The sequence below is a fragment of the Cottoperca gobio genome, chromosome 7 (genome assembly GCF_900634415.1).
Source record: "Cottoperca gobio chromosome 7, fCotGob3.1, whole genome shotgun sequence".
Lineage (NCBI taxonomy): Eukaryota > Metazoa > Chordata > Actinopteri > Perciformes > Bovichtidae > Cottoperca > Cottoperca gobio.
Genome location: NC_041361.1, coordinates 18,072,805 through 18,093,428, shown reverse-complemented (window position 1 = coordinate 18,093,428; position 20,624 = coordinate 18,072,805). Strand labels below are relative to the sequence as shown.

At 40.1% G+C, this 20,624-nt stretch overlaps 1 protein-coding gene across 1 annotated transcript; it reads right to left on the bottom strand.

Annotated features, from left to right (window-relative positions):
- Window positions 1–382: 382 nt before the first annotated feature.
- Window positions 383–8,773, bottom strand: vwa1 (von Willebrand factor A domain containing 1). The gene is made up of 6 exons (XM_029436614.1): window positions 8,413–8,773; window positions 5,142–5,699; window positions 3,389–3,718; window positions 2,292–2,567; window positions 1,716–1,991; window positions 383–1,362 (listed from the first exon to the last, which is right to left on the bottom strand). The coding sequence occupies exons 1-6, from the start codon at window positions 8,489–8,491 to the stop codon at window positions 1,334–1,336; spliced, it is 1,548 nt and encodes a 515-aa protein (XP_029292474.1). The 5' UTR covers window positions 8,492–8,773; the 3' UTR covers window positions 383–1,333.
- Between the last annotated feature and the right edge of the window lie 11,851 nt (window positions 8,774–20,624).

The following is a 20,624-nucleotide window of genomic DNA, read 5'->3' as shown; positions in this document are numbered from 1 at the left end:
CTAAAATTGCAAACACTACATTTTCTTGGAAACTGGTGGTGTTATTAATATTGTATTTCTTGATAAAATAGCCCCTATACTGTACAGTTCTGTCAGAAAGTGGTTTAAAGGGGGCTTTATTGGTTTAGTATTGTATTTACAAAAAGTATGGGGACTTGCAAGAAACAGATTTGAAAAAGAATGGTCTTAATTGAAGCAGGAGGCAAACATATTTATTTAGTCCCTAATATTCTTCTCCAACGAATCTTTCATTAGATCCACTCTGCCTGCTAAATAATAATGTATGCCCCATTTAAAAAAGGCTATTCATCAGAACATTTAACCCTAATCTCAGTCCATAATGCTAGATTATACCATAATTAATAAAAAAATAAAAATACAATTAATATAAACAAAATTATTAAAGGACTTTATTGCAAGCTCATGTTAAATTTCAAATAGTGGTCAACAAACATTAAACAATACATTTGCTCTGAGAGGATAACAGTGAAAGATCAGCTCTAAACCAGTAAGGATCGTTTCAGTAGGTGGCAGCAGAGACTTGCTTAAAAAAACGTTAAGTCTTAATATGTAAACAGCCTGTCTGTAAATACTTTTAATTATCATACTTACATGATTCTTGATTAATAAATATGAATGATGGATCTATGTCCAGAGACCAAAACAAGGCTGCTCTCAGTTACACACATTCAGGACATGTGGATGGTCTATTCGTAATTTCTTTCAAATTTAATATAATCCTGAAAATCCTGTTATTAGAGACCTCACGTTGACATTCCCTGTTTGCACTCCACAAGTGTGAAACATGTGCTGAAAGAGAAGTACAATTCATAAGTATTCATTATAAATGTAAGTCAGATGTTGTCTGTGTGTTAGCAGGATTTAAAAAATAAAATGCAGATTTGGGCATGAGTCCCACATATGGTGCAAAGCCTTTCTCCAAAACAAATCACATAAAACATCCAACATTCCCAACATGCGCTGCTCTGTATCTGCAAAACAGAACCAAGAAATGTCTTTATCTCACACTTATGTCTCTACACTGAAACATTATACATTTGCTAAAGGCTTAAACAAGAAGAGACAAAGGAAATAGAAAAGAAAATTGTCCGCTGTGTTGCAGATTGTAGCAGTCAACATGTTGCCGTAATGTCCTAGACCACTCTTAAGTGTCTATGGCTTCCACATGAGTGCTCAGTAAGCCAAGCCACACATCTCTCCTGGATCATATCCACAGAGGGGAGAGGCACGGAAAAGAATTATGGATGAAAGTCAGCATTCTTCTCGCCATCGTCCCTCCATGTTTGGTAAGGTGCACTTGTAACTCAGGGTGCTATGACTGGTAGCCATATGCTAATGCGTCTAAAAGGCAGGAGTTGGAAAACAACAGTTGAAACATTAAATGGGAACGATTCAAAGTGTTATGAATCTTGTATCTAGGAACACTATCATCAGACAAACACATTTCTGTTCAAAGGGTCTTTACACACAAATTACAAAAACACATATTTCTGACTTTTAGTATTTTCAAGACATAAAGACAAAAGAAAAGAGGTGGAACGCATTGGCCGAATAACTACATTTCCCACACTATCAAACTACTCCCAGAATAGTGAAGTGAAGTTAGTTTGGTCGATACTTTATAAAATAAAGATATATCAACCCAACTATTCACCTCATTGCGTGAAATGGACGCATCCCCTGTCACCGCTCACCTGAATGGAACTGCGTCGTGCAACACAGTCCCTCTCCTCGTGCCGACCGGTAAATGGGTGACACGCACACTCTAGTTGCTGGAGGGAGATGTGTGAGGCGCGTTGACAGAGAGTCGGGTGGCAGATAGAAGGAGGAGCGCTGGCCAGAGATAGAGCTTTGTTGTCCCTCCCAGGTGAGCCAGTAGCCCCTCAGACCACCTGAGTTGCTCTTCCAGTCGACCTGCACTGAGTCACTACCCACTGTGGTCAGCTGGAGGTCTGTCAGGGCTGGAGTCACTGGAAATGAAGACCACAACGATCTTAGTTAGAGCATATTTCAAAAGAAATGAGAATTTTAGAGAAGAGGATAAGTAAGAGGAGTGAAAAAAAAGTAGAGGCCAAAGGAAAACAGAAATGCTTTAATAGAAATCGCACGGTAGAAAAATGTGATTGGCTCAAGCTCCTCTTGCTGCTCAGAACTGGCCTTGGAGTAATCAAACCTGAATCGAACTGCAAGTAATTGTCTGATTAGGATTAGTGTGAATTAACTGGATCCTTGATCACCAAGTTCAACTGCATTGTCTTCATGTAGCTCACCTTCCTGAGTGCACACTTTGACAGACATGGCCTTCTCTGTGCCCGAGTGGTGCCGGGCACTGACGGTGACCAAGTAAGTGGTATCTGGTTGGAGGTCCCTGAGGAGCGTGGAGTTTTGCGTTCGGCCCACGGTGACAGCGTGGAGCTTGCCCCTGGGCAGGGCGGAGTACTCGATGTAGTAGCTTGTAACCTTCTCCGGCTGAGAAGGACCCCAACTCACCCGAACGCTGGTTTCCCCCGAGTCAGAGATCGTTACCACAGCTGGGCTGAGCACCTCTGGGGAAAGAACACTGAATCAGTATACGATAACATGAGGAAATAACCTGCCCAAGATAACTTTTCTTGTAACTAAGAGTGGAGAGAAGGAATAGAGAGAAGATAGAGGCACTCCTCAATTGGTACACTTCCAATTGATCAATTCCAGTTCATTACTAGCATTAAGTCTTTTAGTCTTTTAGTCAGTAATGTGAAAATGTGTTTTACAGATAGGCATACAATTCAACATATATACAGTATATATAAAGTTTACAATAATAGGTGAAGAATAAATAAATATTTATTTTGGTTTAAATTGAGCTTTGACAATTTAACAATAATTACTTTTACCAAATTATTTAGATTTTCTTTAAATCAGTAAAATATAAGGTTGTTACAGAAGCCCTAGGAAGCAAGAGAGAAAAATAACTTTGGTGATCTTTCTATCTAAATGTTTTTGCCAAGATAATCTTTCTTAGTTTTCTGTGAAACAGGTGGTTTTTTAAACATTTATCTACATTTCTAAAAACAATTTCGATCAGACTAGGAAAAAGGATCTCCAAAATGTTTCTTTCTCACATACCTCTTATGGCTTCAGTACATAATAATAGTGAGTAATGGCCATAAAAGAGTGCAAGGTGACATCTTCAAATAGCTTGTCAAACAATTCAAAGCGGCAACATATGCAATTTACAATGAAATACAATAAATAAAAGCAGCAAATTGTTACATTTGAGACCATATTAATTTGCACTATATCAAACCCAATGAAAAGATTAAGAGCAGGAAGTAAATGAAGTGCACAGGTTGTGACAGAATGTGTAAATGGGATGTAAGCCCACCTGGCTTTGTTTGGAAGGTGACGGAGAGCATGTTAAATGCTTGATCATTGGACTCCGGGGTCAGTGTGGCTGTGTACTTGGTGTCAGGCTTCAGGCCTGTTAGCCTGGTAGTGCTGGAATCTGCAGATTGAGTTATTCTCTGGTACTGACTACCACTGGTGCTCGGACTGGTCCCATCACCTCCTCCACCGCCTCCTGCTCCTTCTGTTGGAACCGGGCCGAAGCGAATCTCATAGAAGCCCTTCAAACCGGACAGAACGGGTCGCCACTGGAGCGTGGCCGAGTTGGTGGAGACGTCACGGACGTTCATTCGCTCAGCTCGGATAATCTCTGTCAAAGCAGGAATAAGATGGTTACTGTGTGCACACGGGTCTGTCAGGATTATAATTAAAGAACTACTAATTCTGCAAAAACGCAGAGAAAGGATGGCGACAGGGAAGACAACTAGACAGAGTGCTAAAAATGCCTCAGACAGCCACCCACGTAGACAGACTTGGGTTTCTGGATGCGCTCAGAGCCCTTAAAATAAGACAACTTGAAATAACCAGCCAAGTAAAGCCCTGCAACAAAATAACAAATGCCACAGAGGCATTGATATCTGCAACCAGATCCTAAGCAAGGACTGGTGCATTGCTCCTTGTTGTGCACAAGCCTTATTTATACTATGCATCATGTCTTACAGCTGAAGAATATGTATACGTTGAATAACTGCTGAGGTGTCCCTTGTGAGTGTTATGGGAGTTACCTAATCTGGCCAGAGAGGTGGGTGAGTCTATATGTATAAATATATACATGTTGGAGGATGCAGGGATCGAATCATTAATCCATTAATAGATGGTCCTCTCTCATTACAGTAACTCCTACACACTCACACAGACACTCTCAGTGTCCTGGATTTATATTTAGTCACACTGTCTTCAGGAGCATGTTTGGAATCAGGGTGGAGCACAGAGACATGTGATACATGTATCTGTGTAATGAGTATAAAGTGAACTGACTATAAAGTGCAGAGCACAATTACAAAGTAGAGCACATGCCCGGGACCATCTATGTTTTTTGTTGCATTGTGGGAATGTGGGAATTGCTGTAATTTAAAGATGTAAGCAATGTCACACCTACAAATCAAACAAGTCCAACCCACAAAGCAGCAGCAGGGGCTCTGATTTGGCACAAGAGCAAATAGAATCACAAAAGATGAAATCTAAAATATGAATTCATCATTATCTCCGGCAGACATAAGTCTGTTGGGAGATCATGCATTTGGTCGTGTGTGCATCATCATGTGTTCTGTCCGCAGCTGATCTCGCAAACTCCTGGACCCATCAGCCTAATTTGTGCTTGTTTATGACTTCATGCTTAGGGACCTCTTGTGGATTCACTATTTTTGAAAAACGTTATTGACAGTTTAATACCGTGATTGTCTGCTGATTCCTCAACACTCTTAAACGGCCGGTAGGGACAAAAAGTGATAAACAACAGCTTCAGTAGCAAAAGGCATTTCTGGATATCAGCTAAGGTAAAGAAAACAAGCATTACGTATTCTGTTGCAGGCCACATTTTGGTCTTTGTCATGGCTCAAAAACTGACATCCAAATCCCTGTTTTTGTTATCTTTGCTGCCATCTTGACTGTAAAAGAGTGTATTACTTGATTATTGTTAAAAACTGCATATCAATAATTATTTTGGTGGCACAGTCAGGCTCCAGACCTTCAACCTCAAATATCCCCAGCTAACTAACCCATAGCATACTCACCAATGATGGCATCCCGCAGGTCTTCTGTGATGATACTCAAATCATCGATGTCCACAAAGTACAGGTTGCTTTCCACGGGCGGAGACACCACTTGCCTCAACACCTGATAGTTGCCATGCCCAGTGGAGACCACCAGCACAGCCACGCCCTGCTCCCGCAGCTCGGCCATTGGTCCAATCACATCACCTGGTTTCACCCCATCCGTCAACCACACCAGCACCCTCGGGAGCCCCGCCCTGGCCCCGTCTGCTGCTCCGGGTCTCAGCACACTCTCCTTTGCCATTCTCAGTGCCTCCACCGTGTTGGTGTCCCCCCTGAGAGGTTTGATGTGCCTCAAAGCCTCCTGTAAGCCACTTTGGGTGCTGTGGGTGTTGAAGCCAAACTCGAGGCGTGGTTTGGTGCCCACCTGCAGAAGTCCAACCCTCACCTGGTCCTCTCCCAGAGAAAAGGGGAGGAGGAGCTCGGACAGGAAGGTGAGCATGCGGGAGTGCTCGTAGGACGACACACTCCCTGAGGAATCCACTAAGAAGAGGACGTCGCCCTCGCAGCAGTTCAGCACTGTTGAGAAGAAAGAAAGATCAATATAGTCATTTATATGCAAATCAAGAAGTCAAATTCAGTATGTATTTATTTTAATACTGATGTGAGAACTCCTTCTATGATTCCTTTTTACTCCCACAACTTTTTCCACAAGTTCCCTATTCACTGACTCAAGCACAGTTTCGGAATTTCCCTCCCTTTCTCCGTCTAGCTTCTGGAACAACACAGTCACACAACATTTATAAGGGATATTTCATGAAAGCAGCAAAGAGTCAGAAGCAAGTGAAGATAAGAAGAAATCAAAACAAACAGAGGAACTACAAACGACATTGTGCTTGGATGAAAGGCATGCAAGCACCGAGCACAGAGTTGATTCCCCCCCCCCCCCCCAAAATGTTCCATATTTCACAACAGAGGCAAAGTTAAAAGTGAATGCCAAGAGTGGAGGACAGGAGGGAGAACAGTAGCTTCTGGGCTTCAGCTGTAGCGAGAGAGGGAATGGAGAGAGAAGGTGGGACAAGGGGAAATAAATGGCGTTAAAAGGAGCGAGGCTGGGGGGGGGGGGGGGGGAGTACTGGCAGTTCCATGTGAGAGACGAGGAGGAATGTTGAATGGCCATATACAGAGCAGAGAGGGGAAGAAAGAAGCTGCAGTAATAAAGACAGAATCTAAAAGCAATATTTAGTTGCAGATTGTGCATTCATCTGAGAAAATAACACCCGCTGTTAAAATCTCAGATCTAGGGTTGAAGAGAGAAGCAAATAAAGTGTGAGAGATTACATTGCCTCTGGGTTACTGTGATTTAATAAGACTGCAATTACAGCATCAACTTAGACACTTTTATTATTTTCCTTGGATGCCTCTTTTTTTTTTATACTTGAATGTTTAACACATGAGGTGAGGTGTTTATAGGACTACGGTGTTGAAAGGTGAGAATGCAGCGAGGCATGTAGACGCGCACGCTCGCTGCCTTTCTCTCCATCAGCCTAAAGAATTTCTCACATCTGTCAGGTTGTTTGGACTTTGGAGCGAGGGGGCCGCTCCGTATCGCAGCCCCCCTACCTCTACCTGTGTGCAGGTATGTCTTTATCTGAAAACCACATGTTGATGTCTGGAGATCAGAGTTGACTTCACTGTTATTATCTAGAGAGAAGACAAGCTTAAATGCGGCCTGCTGCTATCGATCGCACGACAAATGGGATCTATTGGCGGACTACTAGCACTTGAGGAAAGATTAATTGTCAAACCTCCTAGTAAAACACAACCTACTGAACACATGGGAACATTGCATGGGAGTCTTACACTGACACATGCACAATCAAGCCTGAACTATGTAGATTATGTGCTCGGCAACTCACACCAAAACAATATAGATTGATGAATAGAGTATTTAAAGAACTTTCCCTTTAAACGTTTCAAGTCCAGAGGAGCTTACAAAGCCAGACAACTAACGTACATTGGGCAACATGCACCTTCCTTTTCTGAAGCTGTGGGTTGTTGGGGGTGATCATAAGGATGACAGTAATAACAGAAAGTGCACTTAGAAAAAGCCCAATTACTGTAAGCTATGTTGGTTCAGTCTCCTCAGGTCCCTATTAATGGAAGTAACAAAGAGACAGCATCTAACTCACTAGCTACTATGTTAACACAGTCCTTAAGAGCCGCTCTCACTGACAGACTCGGCAGGGTGTCGCCACCACCAAGTTTAGCTCTCGAACACTTCATGGTCATGTGCTTTACCACAGGGTGTAAAGGCACCGATGATAACATTTGTTTTGAATCAAACTGCTATTCTGTCGTCACTGATCAGAACTGAGGATGACAGAGAGACGTGTATTAATATCAAAATCATCCTATAAAGTCACCGAGGAGTGTCTCAACTCTATATCAGTGTACGAAAAAGAAAGACATTTTTTATTAGATCTTAGTGAGCCTCATATCTCTATCACACAAATTATTTAGTCAAAGAAAACTGCAGATCAGTCCTTCTTACTCTTAGTTTTCTTTTTTCATTATATTATTACTTTAATGAATGACATAATAATTAAACTGTTACTATTTCTCAGTTGATCTGGAGACTGATCTGCTTTGTCCTTGCCTTGGAAACCACTACTGTTGACAGCAGACAATAATCTGGGAATTCAATCCTTTGTGTGTGTGTGTGTGTGTGTGTGTGTGTGTGTGTGTGTGTGTGTGTGCGTGTGTGTGTGTGTGTGTGTGTGTGTGTGTGTGTGAGTGTGTGTCTGTGTGTCTGTCTGTGTGTCCGTTATATGGGGAGCACCCAAAGTCCTCATGTTCACCCCGTTTTGGGAACCCCTGCCCCAGGCTGTGGGATTTCATCAGCATACAATGCAATACCTGGAGTCGTGCCATTTCACTGAGAACATTGGTGTAATATCAACCCAACCCTGATCCACCCTGAGCTCAGACAATCCCTCCACCTCCTGCAGCAGCATCAGTTTATAATGGAAAAGTAGCTACATCTAATATTATGCGCCACCAATGCATTTAAATTATGTTTTTATTAACTGGGGGAAAAGTTGTGTAATGACTGAGAAGATATTGGGTATATTTAAAGTGATAATTGGTCTTGACATTTTTTATATTTAAATGTATACTTTAAGTCATGTCCTCCAAATCTATTTCTGGCACATGTGTCTCTATTATGATAATATAAAAATGTAATTTGGATTCTATTGGATCAATAGTGTCCATATGTGAGGGGGCTTACCTCCTTCAGGTGCGGGGTTCTGTGTAGCCAGCGGCCGCAGGAGCACACACAACAGCATCCATGTCACGCGACTCTCCATCACAATGGCTAGTTAGTTCCCCCGAAGCAAATTATAACACAAATGTTATGGGTTCTTGAGTCAACCATATATCCACCACAGCCCAGACGAGCGCGTTCCCACTCAGTAAATTAAAGTCAGAAGCATAATTCATATGAGTCACATCCAGTCCGGCTTTTTGTGTTGCTTCTTCTCTTTATTCCTCGTTGAGCATGGTCAACCACTCGGTCACTGGAGACGCTGGAAGTTAAACTAAACTTCAGCCCGTGTGCGCAACGTCTGGACGCTTCTTGTCAATGCAAACGCTCCTCGCTCTCGCTCAGGAGGACACACATAACAAGCACGCGAGAAGTAAATACAAATTTTCCGGGCAAAACTTTCAAAATAAAGTTTCAAATTAAAATGATTTTCTTTAAAACGTCATGTCATGGAAAGGGACTTGTCTCAGGGGGATCAGGTTAGACTCTATAGTATTTATATTTATGAGTAACTCAACATGACATTTTGGTTTGCCCAAAGCTTTAGTCAGTGGCGAAAAAAACAAACATTTAGTAAGTCAAAGAAATAAAAATAGCCTAGTAATACCACAGTATAAAAATACTCCATCACAAGTAATTTCACTTTCTAAATTCTCAGTCATTTTATTATTATTGTTATTGATGTATAAGCAGGATGTTAATGTTGTAGCTGATTTATTCAGCCAGTTGTACTGCTTTGTATAGTGTTGGCTGGTTTAATCTATAACAATGATTATCATTTACATCATGTAGGCTATATTATTTATATATATATATATATATATATATATATATATATATATATATATATATATTTGAAATATATAATTCATAAATTCAAAATCTTAAAGATGCTAAGAGGATTTTTCTTGTAAACAGAGTTTCTGTTTACATTTAGCTTTACTCACCATAGATGTTTAACATTACAGCGCATATTCAGTGGGACTCATAACCAGGAAGTAAACCTGGAAGCTAAAAAACTTGTTTTGTCCCATGCGCCAGACGAGAAATTCTTATTGGACTGAAAAGGAGCCATATTTGGGTCTGGTATATAATACACAATGATTTTTAGTTGCTAAAAATCTTCTTCTTCTTGCCCTGTACTGTTGCTTTGCAGAGTTTCTTGGCTGTTATGCGTGTGCATGTGCATCCTCGTCTGCATGCACAAAAATAAAAATTGGGGACCCACTTATAAAAACTTGCTTTTTAGGGCTCCTAGTGGTAAAAAGCTCCACAATGTACCTTTAATCTGCAAAGTAACTATCATATAAATATAGTGAAGTAAAAAGTACAAAATGTTCCTATGAAATGTAAAACAGTATAAAAAGCATTAAATAGATATACTCAAGTAAAGTAAGTACCTCAAAATTAAGTAACGTGTTTGAGTAAATCTAAGTAATCCCACCCACTGTGTTCAGTAGATTTAAACTGTTTTGAGTTCTGGTTGTAAACGAATATATTCAGCGACTTTGCCATAACTTAGTGTAGCCTATAAAAACACTTGCCACAGAGACTTAGCTGTACCACACTTCCAAGAACGATGTGCGATTACAATAGATAGTAAAGGTTAACCCCAGACAAATCAGAGTAAGCCACTACTTCTGACATGGCTGACTAAAAGAAGCCTTTATTTTGAAGGCAAAGCTGCTCTAACTTCCCTCTGGCTACTTCTGTCTGTCTTGTGTACCTCACTCCTCCCTTCTCTCTCCAGTGAGTCTCCCCAGTAACTCAGAATAGTAAATAGGGCTGTGTGTTAACCATACAGGCGTCAACACCCTGGATCTGAGCCAAAATTAGATTTAGTCTTTTACGTTACCCTATTAGCAGGTATATAAATGGGGAAACCACTTTACATTTTTGCTGATACATTTTTTAAATGAGTCACATATGCCACATAGGCAAGTGTTAGCTAATGTGGAGTCTATTGGGATATACAGAGGAATAAGAGCATAAATTAATACATTAACATGTAGAGCTTTGCTGAAATGCCTTCATGCCCCCTTGATGTCGTTTATACACTTTGAGGTAGTCTCCAGACACTAATATTTACCTTTAGACTTCATTTATTTTCTCAATATTTGCCTGGCGAACATAACCAAGAACTTCAGCTATCCAAGAGATTAAGGAACCTCTGGTTCACCGAGAGAGACCACAAATACTTCAGTATTCAAACTGCTGGGAGTGCATCTTTTAAATTATACAGCACATAATCCTAGAGTGGAAAAGTGTCAGCAGCTTTGCATGTAGGCTATTTGCTGAGGTCTAGCACTAAACCTTTTTAAATGAAGTTGATTTCCGTGTAAAAAGTGAAGTGAGTGGGCTGCATGGAGTCACACAGAACCTTCTGTATGATTCAACATGGAGACTATTGATACTGTGTGTGTATGTGTGTGTGTGTGCGCATGTGTGTGTGTGTGTGTGTGTGTGTGTGTGTGTGTGTGTGTGTGTGTGTGTGTGTGTGTGTGTGTGTGTGTGTGTGTGAGAGACAGAACAAGAACGAAACAAAGGGGGTAGGAGGGGATAAATGGACGGGAGAGGATGCAAGAATTCAAAGGTCTGGATTCCTCTGTGACGCATTGTGTCCAAATACTTCTATTGTTCCAGTGAGACATTGACAATAAACACACACCCTTCCCAATATACACACCTAGTAAATAAACACTAAGACTACAGCCCAGTCAGCATTATGATTGCACTGTCATAGCTACATTTTATTGTAATCATCCACATGGAAAACTGTATGTAAGAAATGCACAACATACCACTACATGCACTTTATCACTTTATACATCATTTATTATGTTTTTTGCAATTATGTAATAGGCTATACAATAGTGCTTGTGGCTCTTGAGTCACCCTTTTTTCAATTTGTACAAATTAACATTAATGGCTTTGGCAGCCATGACTGTTTCAGTCCGTGTCCGGTTTCTGAAGATTCTTGTTTTATTGCTCTGTTGCTAAAATTGTACTCTAAACGTCTGGGTAGTCTAATTCCCTGCTACATCATGATCCATTTAATACCCTGCTGCTACTGCACAACAGACATGCAACATTAATTTCTCTGTGTTTCTTTTTTGCTGTAACTCCCCTCCCTCCAGGGCTGAACAAGTTCTCACACGAAAATCTGTGCCCCCGAAGGTGAGCCAGTGGTCAACAACGCTGTGCAGGTTGGATATAACTACAGATGGGGGTTTTCTTCTTGTGCTTTTTTTTTTTCACCATGTAGTCAGCAAGCTGTAAATCAGTTAGATACACACAGTATACTCCCACCTGGAACAACTTGGCACTGGTGTTTGTGTGTGAGAGAGCACTAAATAGCTGAACATGCATATGAACAGAGCATGCTCTGGGTGTATATTCTCTGCAGGAGTTCTGTATGTATTTCATCATGTTGTTGCATGAGTTGTGTAATGACAGGTTACGTGCAGCTGACGGACCTGTGTCAAGCACACAAACTGCAAATTAAGTTGTGTTTTGACATTGCGCTGAAATCCACCGACAATGCCAGCTTTTTCCCCCAAACACAGTCTCCTGTCAACACCCTGTCTCCACTGCCTCAATCATAATGTCGTATTATGCAACTTGAAGAGTGATCTGTTTCTGTTTATTCTCACATACCATCATAGTCCTGGTGGGATGACAACCTAAAAGTCCTGCATAAGGGGAAAAAGGGAAAGCAGCACAATAAACTTGACCTTTAAGCTGTGGACAAGGCAGCAGCAGATGGAGTAGGAGGAACTGGCAGCAGTGAGATGTCATCATTGGAAGAGTTTACAACATTTTATTCATCACAACATTGAGGGTGTGATAACTTGGAAATAAAGAACAACAGCCCATCCTTTGGGGAGAGGGCTGAAGCTTGAAACAAGCAGCCAAGCAGAGTTACTGCCTCCTGTTATGCAGCCGCTTGTAACTTTGGACCATAATAGGAGCCTAGTTGTAATTACCCATTAAAACTTTGGCTGTTGAGGATTTGGCAACATTTTGAAATGCCACTGTCAGTGGTTAAGTGAATTCCACAGATCTATATTTGCCAGTATTTTCCTGCTCTCTGCCAGTCTATGGTATTTGAGGTTTGGTTTATAGCAAACCATGGTATGTGTGAAGATTTGAGCAAGAAAAAGCAGAAACTTTACGGCGAAAGAAATGACGGAGAAGCAGTCGTTGGCAATGGACATATTGGATCTCCCTCTACGCTCATTAAATATGTATTGAATAAAATCATGCAATTAAAAAAACAAAATGAGAGTCTAAGACATACTATAGTGTTAAACATCAGAAGTGGGACCAAGACAATTTTTGCAATTCACAAGTACGTCTCAAGTCTTTGCACTCAAGTCTCAAGTCAAGACAGGCAGGTCCAGAATCAAGTGCCACGTCCTAAACTTTGAGTTTTAAGTCAACAACAAGTCATAATTTGCATACGTTTGTATAAATTTGCGTTTGTAGACAGTGAACGCAAATGAATAAAATGAATGTAAATAAGGATTTAGTAATGTATATGCGTAATGAGAAGTAATAAATATATATATACAGAGGCATAAACAGTTTGTAAAACAGTAAGTAATAGTGTATAAATGCATCACAAAGATATAAAAGAAGGAGAAAGAGAGGCGAGATGAAACACTGATCGAGGAGAGAGAGATTAGGGGGAGGATGCAGGGGGATGCAAGTTTGTTAGGCAAGCAGCTCAAACGCAGAGCCAAGAATGCTCTTCCCCATAAATAAAAGCCATTAACCTAACAATACAAGCAGACATGTTGGAGGGATTTCCCATCACTGGGGATGTACAGAAGACCAGAAATGAGCCAAGTGCCCACTGCCTTCCTGCACAACAGTGACACCTCCGGTCCGGCGTGCGTCAGTGGTACTTTCCTGCTTCCACTGACCAGCATCCTGTATGTCAACAGTGGATCCTATATTTTAAGCATTGTCTATAAAGGCATTTCCGTAGCGTTTAACCATCAGGACATTTTGTTTAGCTCTACCAACCTGAGACAAAATAATGTGGGTTGGGTAAGAGGCTGCCTCTGGACTGAACGCTTGATATCTCTATGTGTTCTAAGAACTCTAACTGTATCCAGGGAAATGCTCAACCTTTGCTTTTCCTAAACAAATATGACTTATATTAAACACAAGCAACCGCCGGTTCGGAGGCATGCTCATATCTTCACAGAATAAATCTGTGAGTGTATATTTAAGTTTGGACAGAAGCACCCGTGTATGCTCACTGTCTTGGGAGTGAAACTGGGTATACAGCTCGATCCATCGCGCTAGTTAGAACATCTGTTTTGCAATAATCGACAGTCAGTGAGTCTCTCCACGCTGGTGAGGCCAACACCCACTGCAAGTTTCCACAGTAAAATGTCACAGACTGCCTCTGGTCGTGCCCAGTTGGGTCGATGGAGGTTCTCTCTATAGCTCAGACAACGGTCTTATTGTGTTGAGGAGTAGGTAGAGGACAAATGTACTTATCTTTTTGGCTCACTGCGAATACAAACTGATCGGGAAAAGATGGCAGGTTCAAAGATTTGAGGTTATGTACCGCCTAAAGTAAAGAGTCTTATGATTTATGAAGAAGCTGACTGAAGATCCCCTACGGCATGTGAGAAACTTTACCCCTAATTAGCCTGAAGACCTCTGGAAAGACGGCTGGATGTTTCCAAAAAGTCTAAATAGAGCAACTGAGAACTAATAATTCTGCTTTGTTGACTATAATTCAGCAATACAAAAAGGAAATTCCATTCACAGCCTCAGCGTGCCCTCGAGTGCTCTCTCGTATTGTATGAAATAAAGGACTTCCATCCAAAAGCACAAACTGCTCAAAGAACCTCAAATGCTCGCTATAATCCGAGAAATACTAGTCCCACTTATTCAGAAACCACATGAGAAAAGGTCAGTGGCGGTGACTCATCGAAGTCAGAGTGCTCCAAATGCTGGCTGCACTCAGCCTGTAGGAAGGATGGTAGGCTACAGTTGGCTGCATGTAACAGGCGTTTCTAACATCTAACACACACACACACACACACACACACACACACACACACACACACACACACACACACACACACACACACACACACACACACACACAACCACAATCCAGTACTGTGCTAAAGTGCGTTTGTGTGTGTATCACATCACAAGGACTCTAACAAATCCTTTCCACACTTTCCTGCCTTCATGTTCTCTGGTCATATTTCTACTCATCCTATATTTTCTTTCATTCTTCCTCTAGTCATCCGACTCCTGAACTGTTTTTAACAGTATTGGGGAAGCTACTTTATAAGCGTTGTAAGCTACCAATTACTTCACACTGGAAGAAGTTGAACTAATTCTAATTTGGTTAACAAGCAACAAGCAAAAGTAGTTCAAACTACTAAAAATGATCAGTACAAAGATACATTTAACTTCAAGATACTGGAGAGAACGCGGTGAGCAGAAGGCAAACAACAGGCGTATATGTTGGTCATGTAAAGCTATAAGTGACTTCTGGGAAATATCTTTAAGAGGACTGTCAAATATTTTGTGTATTTCTCTAAATAAATACCCACTTATCCTGTTACCAGAAGAGATCAAGAAGAAAGATTCTCAATAATTAAACAAATTACAAGGAATTAATTAAAAGATGAAAGCTTAGATAACTCTAAATGGAAGGATCTTCTGAATTAAATATATAAAATGGAAAAAATAACCATTCTTTGACAGATTATGGGGGAAAAGGTGAGGTATGCAACACAAATCTTTATTTTATTTAGTTGTGTATGCCCTGTCACCATATTATTTCTTAAAATGCAAATACTTATATAAAAACTCTAAAATAATTTGGAAAATATTTCAAATGGTGAATGCACATGTGATGTGAAATAAATTATAATATTAAAAAGGTCACTTTCCCGCAAAAGATGCCACTTCATTAATTTTTGTTAAAATTTGAACTAGTTTACCGATACATAAACCAAATAAATAAAATACCACACTACATTTTTTAAACATATATTTAAATAAAAAGAGTGCGGGATTGGTCAAAGGGGGTTCAATTAGTAGAGAAGCAATGGTTAAATAAATAAAAATGATTCCTTTACTTTTATGGCCAAACATTGTTTATAGTTTCGTTAAATTAACTGCACAAAAGAAATTCAAAAAAGTTAACATCTTCAATCAATAACTATGAATGTAGTTGAACTACCAGCAACGTACTGGAACGTGTAGTTAAACTAACAGTTTAATTACATGTAGTTCACTACTCCCCAACACTGGTTTTTAATTTGTGTCCTTTTCCTTTTGCATCATCTTCCTTTCAGCTGGTCCTTCAAAGTGTTTTGGCCACAGTGGACAGCAGTTGGATTCTCCATTCTCTCCTCCCTTTGTGATTCCTCGCCCTGTTATTGCTCGTCACCCCGCACGCACACTCCCTCCTCGGCAGTCCCAGCTGCCTCCCACCCTTAGTAACACTCCTGTATATTATACAAACACACAATCACACACACAAGCCCTCACATGTACACGGAAAGAGGGGCACACGCAATCATACAGTATATACAGTATAAATGCAAACACAAAAGGTAGCTGAAGTCACTTTTGTGGTATGTCTGAAAGGGAGGGATGTGGGATGTGAGGGATGTGTTGTAATTACAAGTGTATCTGCAGTGGAATCTGTTAGGGCAGGTTGAGCTGGGGGGGGGGGGGGGGGGGGGCTGGCAACCTATCAAAGCTATCAGTAAGACAAACCACCCCCTCTCTTGTAACTGCTCACTCTAAAGGAGTGCACACATAAATGAAAAAAGAATGCACACAAAGGCTCATAAATCGATCAAAAGTCTCAATCTGTCCGCCTAGTTGAATCAGAGTCTGGATACTTGTGTTGCATAGGTTGAAACTTTTACTCCAACACCTCACCAGGTGTGTTGAACATCCCGCCATCCTTTAATGACAGAAAGATGACAACCTTGCTGTCCGGCCCATCCTGCCTGTTAACACCATCACCTGTCATCCACATCCTCTGCATGCCTCTCCACTTAAAGTATTTGCCTTTCACTTCCTGGCACGTTCGTCCTACACACGCTCGCAGCTTCAGCCTTTCTCTGTTATCCCTTTGCCACTTCCTGCTTTTTCTTTATACTCTACGCACACATAACACACCCTCCAAAGTGCCCCGCAGGTCACACAGTCCACTCTGTCTTGGTTTCACTCAACTCCCCTCCTTTCGAGTATCAAGGTGACAGATTTGGAGACGGGGGGGGGGGGGGGGGGGGTGTTGTGTTTGAACTTGTCTGTCATGAGCTCTGCATGTCTGCCTGTCTGCCTGCCTGCCTGTTTTCCAATGAGTAATCCATTGTAAGACTGAGCACACACTGGCAGGTTGTGTGACATAGCTCAAGTACAAGAGGGAAGAGGAGCTTTTAGCCCAAGGGAGATCGATGGGTGATGTGTGTGCCGTGGAGGCTGCTGGTTGGGTTAAAAAGTTTGACTTCTTTGTAGATAGACATTTTGCTAAAGCTTCTGTTGTTGAAAACAGTATCAGTATCAGTATCGGCTGTCAGGCAGTAATATATACGTCAAATTGACAAAGCTTCACACACCTTGTTTAACACTTTCCAACCCGCTTTCTTTTCTTTTTTTATAGCCACGCTAGCAGCGTAGCTCAAGGAATGGCAATGTCAGTTTGTCAGGTGGTCCATCACTTTGGTCCAGTATTGGATGGATTGCCATGAAATTTGAAATATTTTTATGGTGGTTCTTGTGGTGCTTGAAAAATTACTGACATTATTAATTGTTTATTAAATTGTTAATAATTTGTATTTTCTAATCCACTAATGTTGCAGTGTAAATAAGTGTTAAAGCCCATGAAATATTCTAGTGATGCAAAACACTAGTTACGCGTTTCAACATTTCAACCCATTTTGGATTGTAGAAACTAAAGACAATGCAGAGGTACCATCAGAAGTATAAGCACTGTTTGCAAGAATGTTGAGCTCAGGTACAAATAGATTGTATACAAGGTACAGCAGGAGTTCACTTCATATTATCTTCTCTATCACTGCTTTTCAACACTCAAGGTTTTCACAGTCAGACACAGGGCTTTTATTTCCCCCTGATCACAAGTCTAGGCAAATCTGTAAAATGAGAACTCATCTTGGTCCTATTCAACAATTCCTCTCTCACAAAGCCTCTTATCTGTGTATCATATAACAGTTAGTTGTATATGTTGCACACGCTGTGTTTAATATAGAAATCATTTTAATACTATGCAAAAAAGACATTCCAAATAAAGATAAGCTATTGTAGATCATTTTTAATCAAGCTGTGGCTTTGCTACATATAAAGTCTTGTTTAAGATACACTAGAGACTGTTCAGTAGGCTGTATAAACAGGATGACAGACTACACTACACGAAAGTTTGAGATTCCTCTGTAACAAGGCCAGGATACTATTTTGACAAAGTACCCACGGTGTACTAACAGTTCCTCCAAATGAAGAGGAAAACTGGTGGAAGTTATTCCGGCCTTGCGCGCTTTTTCCGGTGTTTGCCTTTTGCTCTCTTGTCACTGCACATAATTCAGACTGGAAAAAAGTGAGATGATAGCGATGCCAAGGATATACAGTAAACTGGAGCTGATGAAGCAAATGGGAAGGGAGTGGGAGGAGAGTAGCAGCCAAACAGTCTGGAAATACCCGAGAGAAAGTCAGAAATCAACAGAGCAGCGATCATAGAGTGTATGTGAAAGAGTGGCGTGCGATGTATAAGAAAATAAAGAGTAGACTAGACAAATGAGTCGTTGACCTGCATTGAATCAGACACTGTTAAAAAAAAACACTCTTGGATGATAACCTTCTTATATTTTAGTTTTACTATATTTAATTTGTCTGTATTTTACTATACAATACCATACAATACAAATTGTACTATACTATACTCCACATATTGTACTATACTGTATAATTCTGTACTATACTACACATGCTTTACAATCCTACATACACTTTACTGGACTTTTATTGTACTAAACACAATTTACTATACTTTTATAATGCTATATTATACTATATCATACTACACATACAGGCTACTATACTGCACTATAATATGTTTTACTATGCTATAGACCTACTACCAGTGGTGGTCGTAAGTATTCAGATCTTGTACTTGTAGTAGTAATACTACACTGTAGAAATACTCTATTAAATGTCCTTCATTCAAAATTTTACCCAAGTAAAAGTACAGAAGAATTCGCATCAAAATATATTTAAAGTACCAAATGTTAAAGCACTAATACTGCACAGTGTGTTATGATCTTGGTTTCTGTTTCCTGTTTTATTTTGAAATGTTCCCTTCCCCTTGTGTCATGTCTGGTATTACTTCCTGCCCTTGTGTTTTCTGCCTTTCTCACCAGGTGTGTCTCGTTCCCTCGTTTAGTGTCTGTGTGTATATATCCCTGTCTGTCCCAGTGTTCCTTGTGAGTTCGTCATCTAAGTGTCACCCCTGTTGTCTCCTCGTATCTTCCTAGTTTGTTTTTTCAGTTTTATTTGTTACTTTGTATTTTTACTAGCTTTTTATAAAAATAAAGCTCTCTTTTTGTTAGAACCTTGTCCAGTGTACTGCATTTGGGTCCTCACCTTTTCTCCACCGTGACACAGTGGCCCATTTCAAAATAATATATATCATAATATTTAATTATTATTTATGCATTAATGTATTCATCACTTTGATGTTGCACCTTTTATTTTACTATATATTGCTGGGTAGCCTGTGAATTTCACCAATGGATCAATTAAGTTCTCTTAAACTATACAAAATAAATAGATATCTAGATAGATTAATATTTGTTTATATTTTGTATTAATATGAATTATTACAGTAATTTAAGATGTCAGATAAATAGGTTGGAATAGAAAGTACACTATTTCCATCTGTGTGAAGTAGAAGTGTGTGTATATAGTAGCAGGAAATGGAAATGTACAAGTACAGTAGTTGAGTAAATGTACTTAGTTACTGTCCACTACTGCTACTACCCATGCACATACTGGGTATGGCACTGTATGGCTCACAGAGCGTATCTCCCTTTGCACAATTAACAATAATTCCCAGTGACACTGAACTAAAATCCACATATTAACCACACACCATTGAACAATGGTGTTTTCTGTTGCATTCTTAGCCATTGGCAACATCTTATCAAATTATTCCAGTGGGCTTCTGTGACCATGTCCTTGAGTGAAGCTGGTTGGTAGGCAACCATCCTTGTTCTGATGAAGGCCTGCCGCCACGAGCATCTGAGACAGACAGACAGACACTCATACATGGGCCTTGGAACAACTCTGTACAATTGAAACATGTGTGAATAGAAGGAGAACAAATGAAAAAAGGCACCATATTGCTTTACTATTCAATATGACAGGGAACTCTGCCACATTTCAGGATGATATACATTATGAAAAGAGTATCCTTTTAGCTTATTAAAGTGAAAAACAATAATAATTGGCATAATCAGGGTTGTGGTGGAGACATAACTGCAGAAAAGGGATAAGCAAAGAGAAATTAGATGTTACACTCACATCTACTGGCCAGCAGTTGTACTAGCACTGATTTTAGATATTGTGTGTCATCATGAGGCTTTCACTGTTTTCCTGCCTCTCTGTGTAAAGCAGGCGCTGATTGCACATAATTGCCCATTTCTGACCTAAATATGTCTAATTCCTCAACATAATATATATTTCTCTGACAAAGACTTTCTAAAACGTGTCAGCCGTGAACAGACCCCTGCCCCTTTATAAGCGTACGTGGATGTTACGTCACTCACAAGTTGTAGTAACAAATGATGGCTTCAGCTACACTCGAAAATATTAACATTATAATATGAACAACCATATAAATGTCCCAATAAGGTTTTTATTGAGACACAGAAAGCTGCATTTTTGAAGCCGTGCTATTAATTGATAGAAACAGTGATATATGCTACACATTTCCCAAAGTAACATAATTACATCATCAAATATGTTGATTTTATCAATCCATTACAGATTAGCTATGTGCTGGGGTTGATATCGAACAATAACACATTATAACTAGCATTCCTCAATAACTTATGTTTTTGCATTGGTGGTTTGGTGAATATTTACTTTCGAAATCGTTTGAA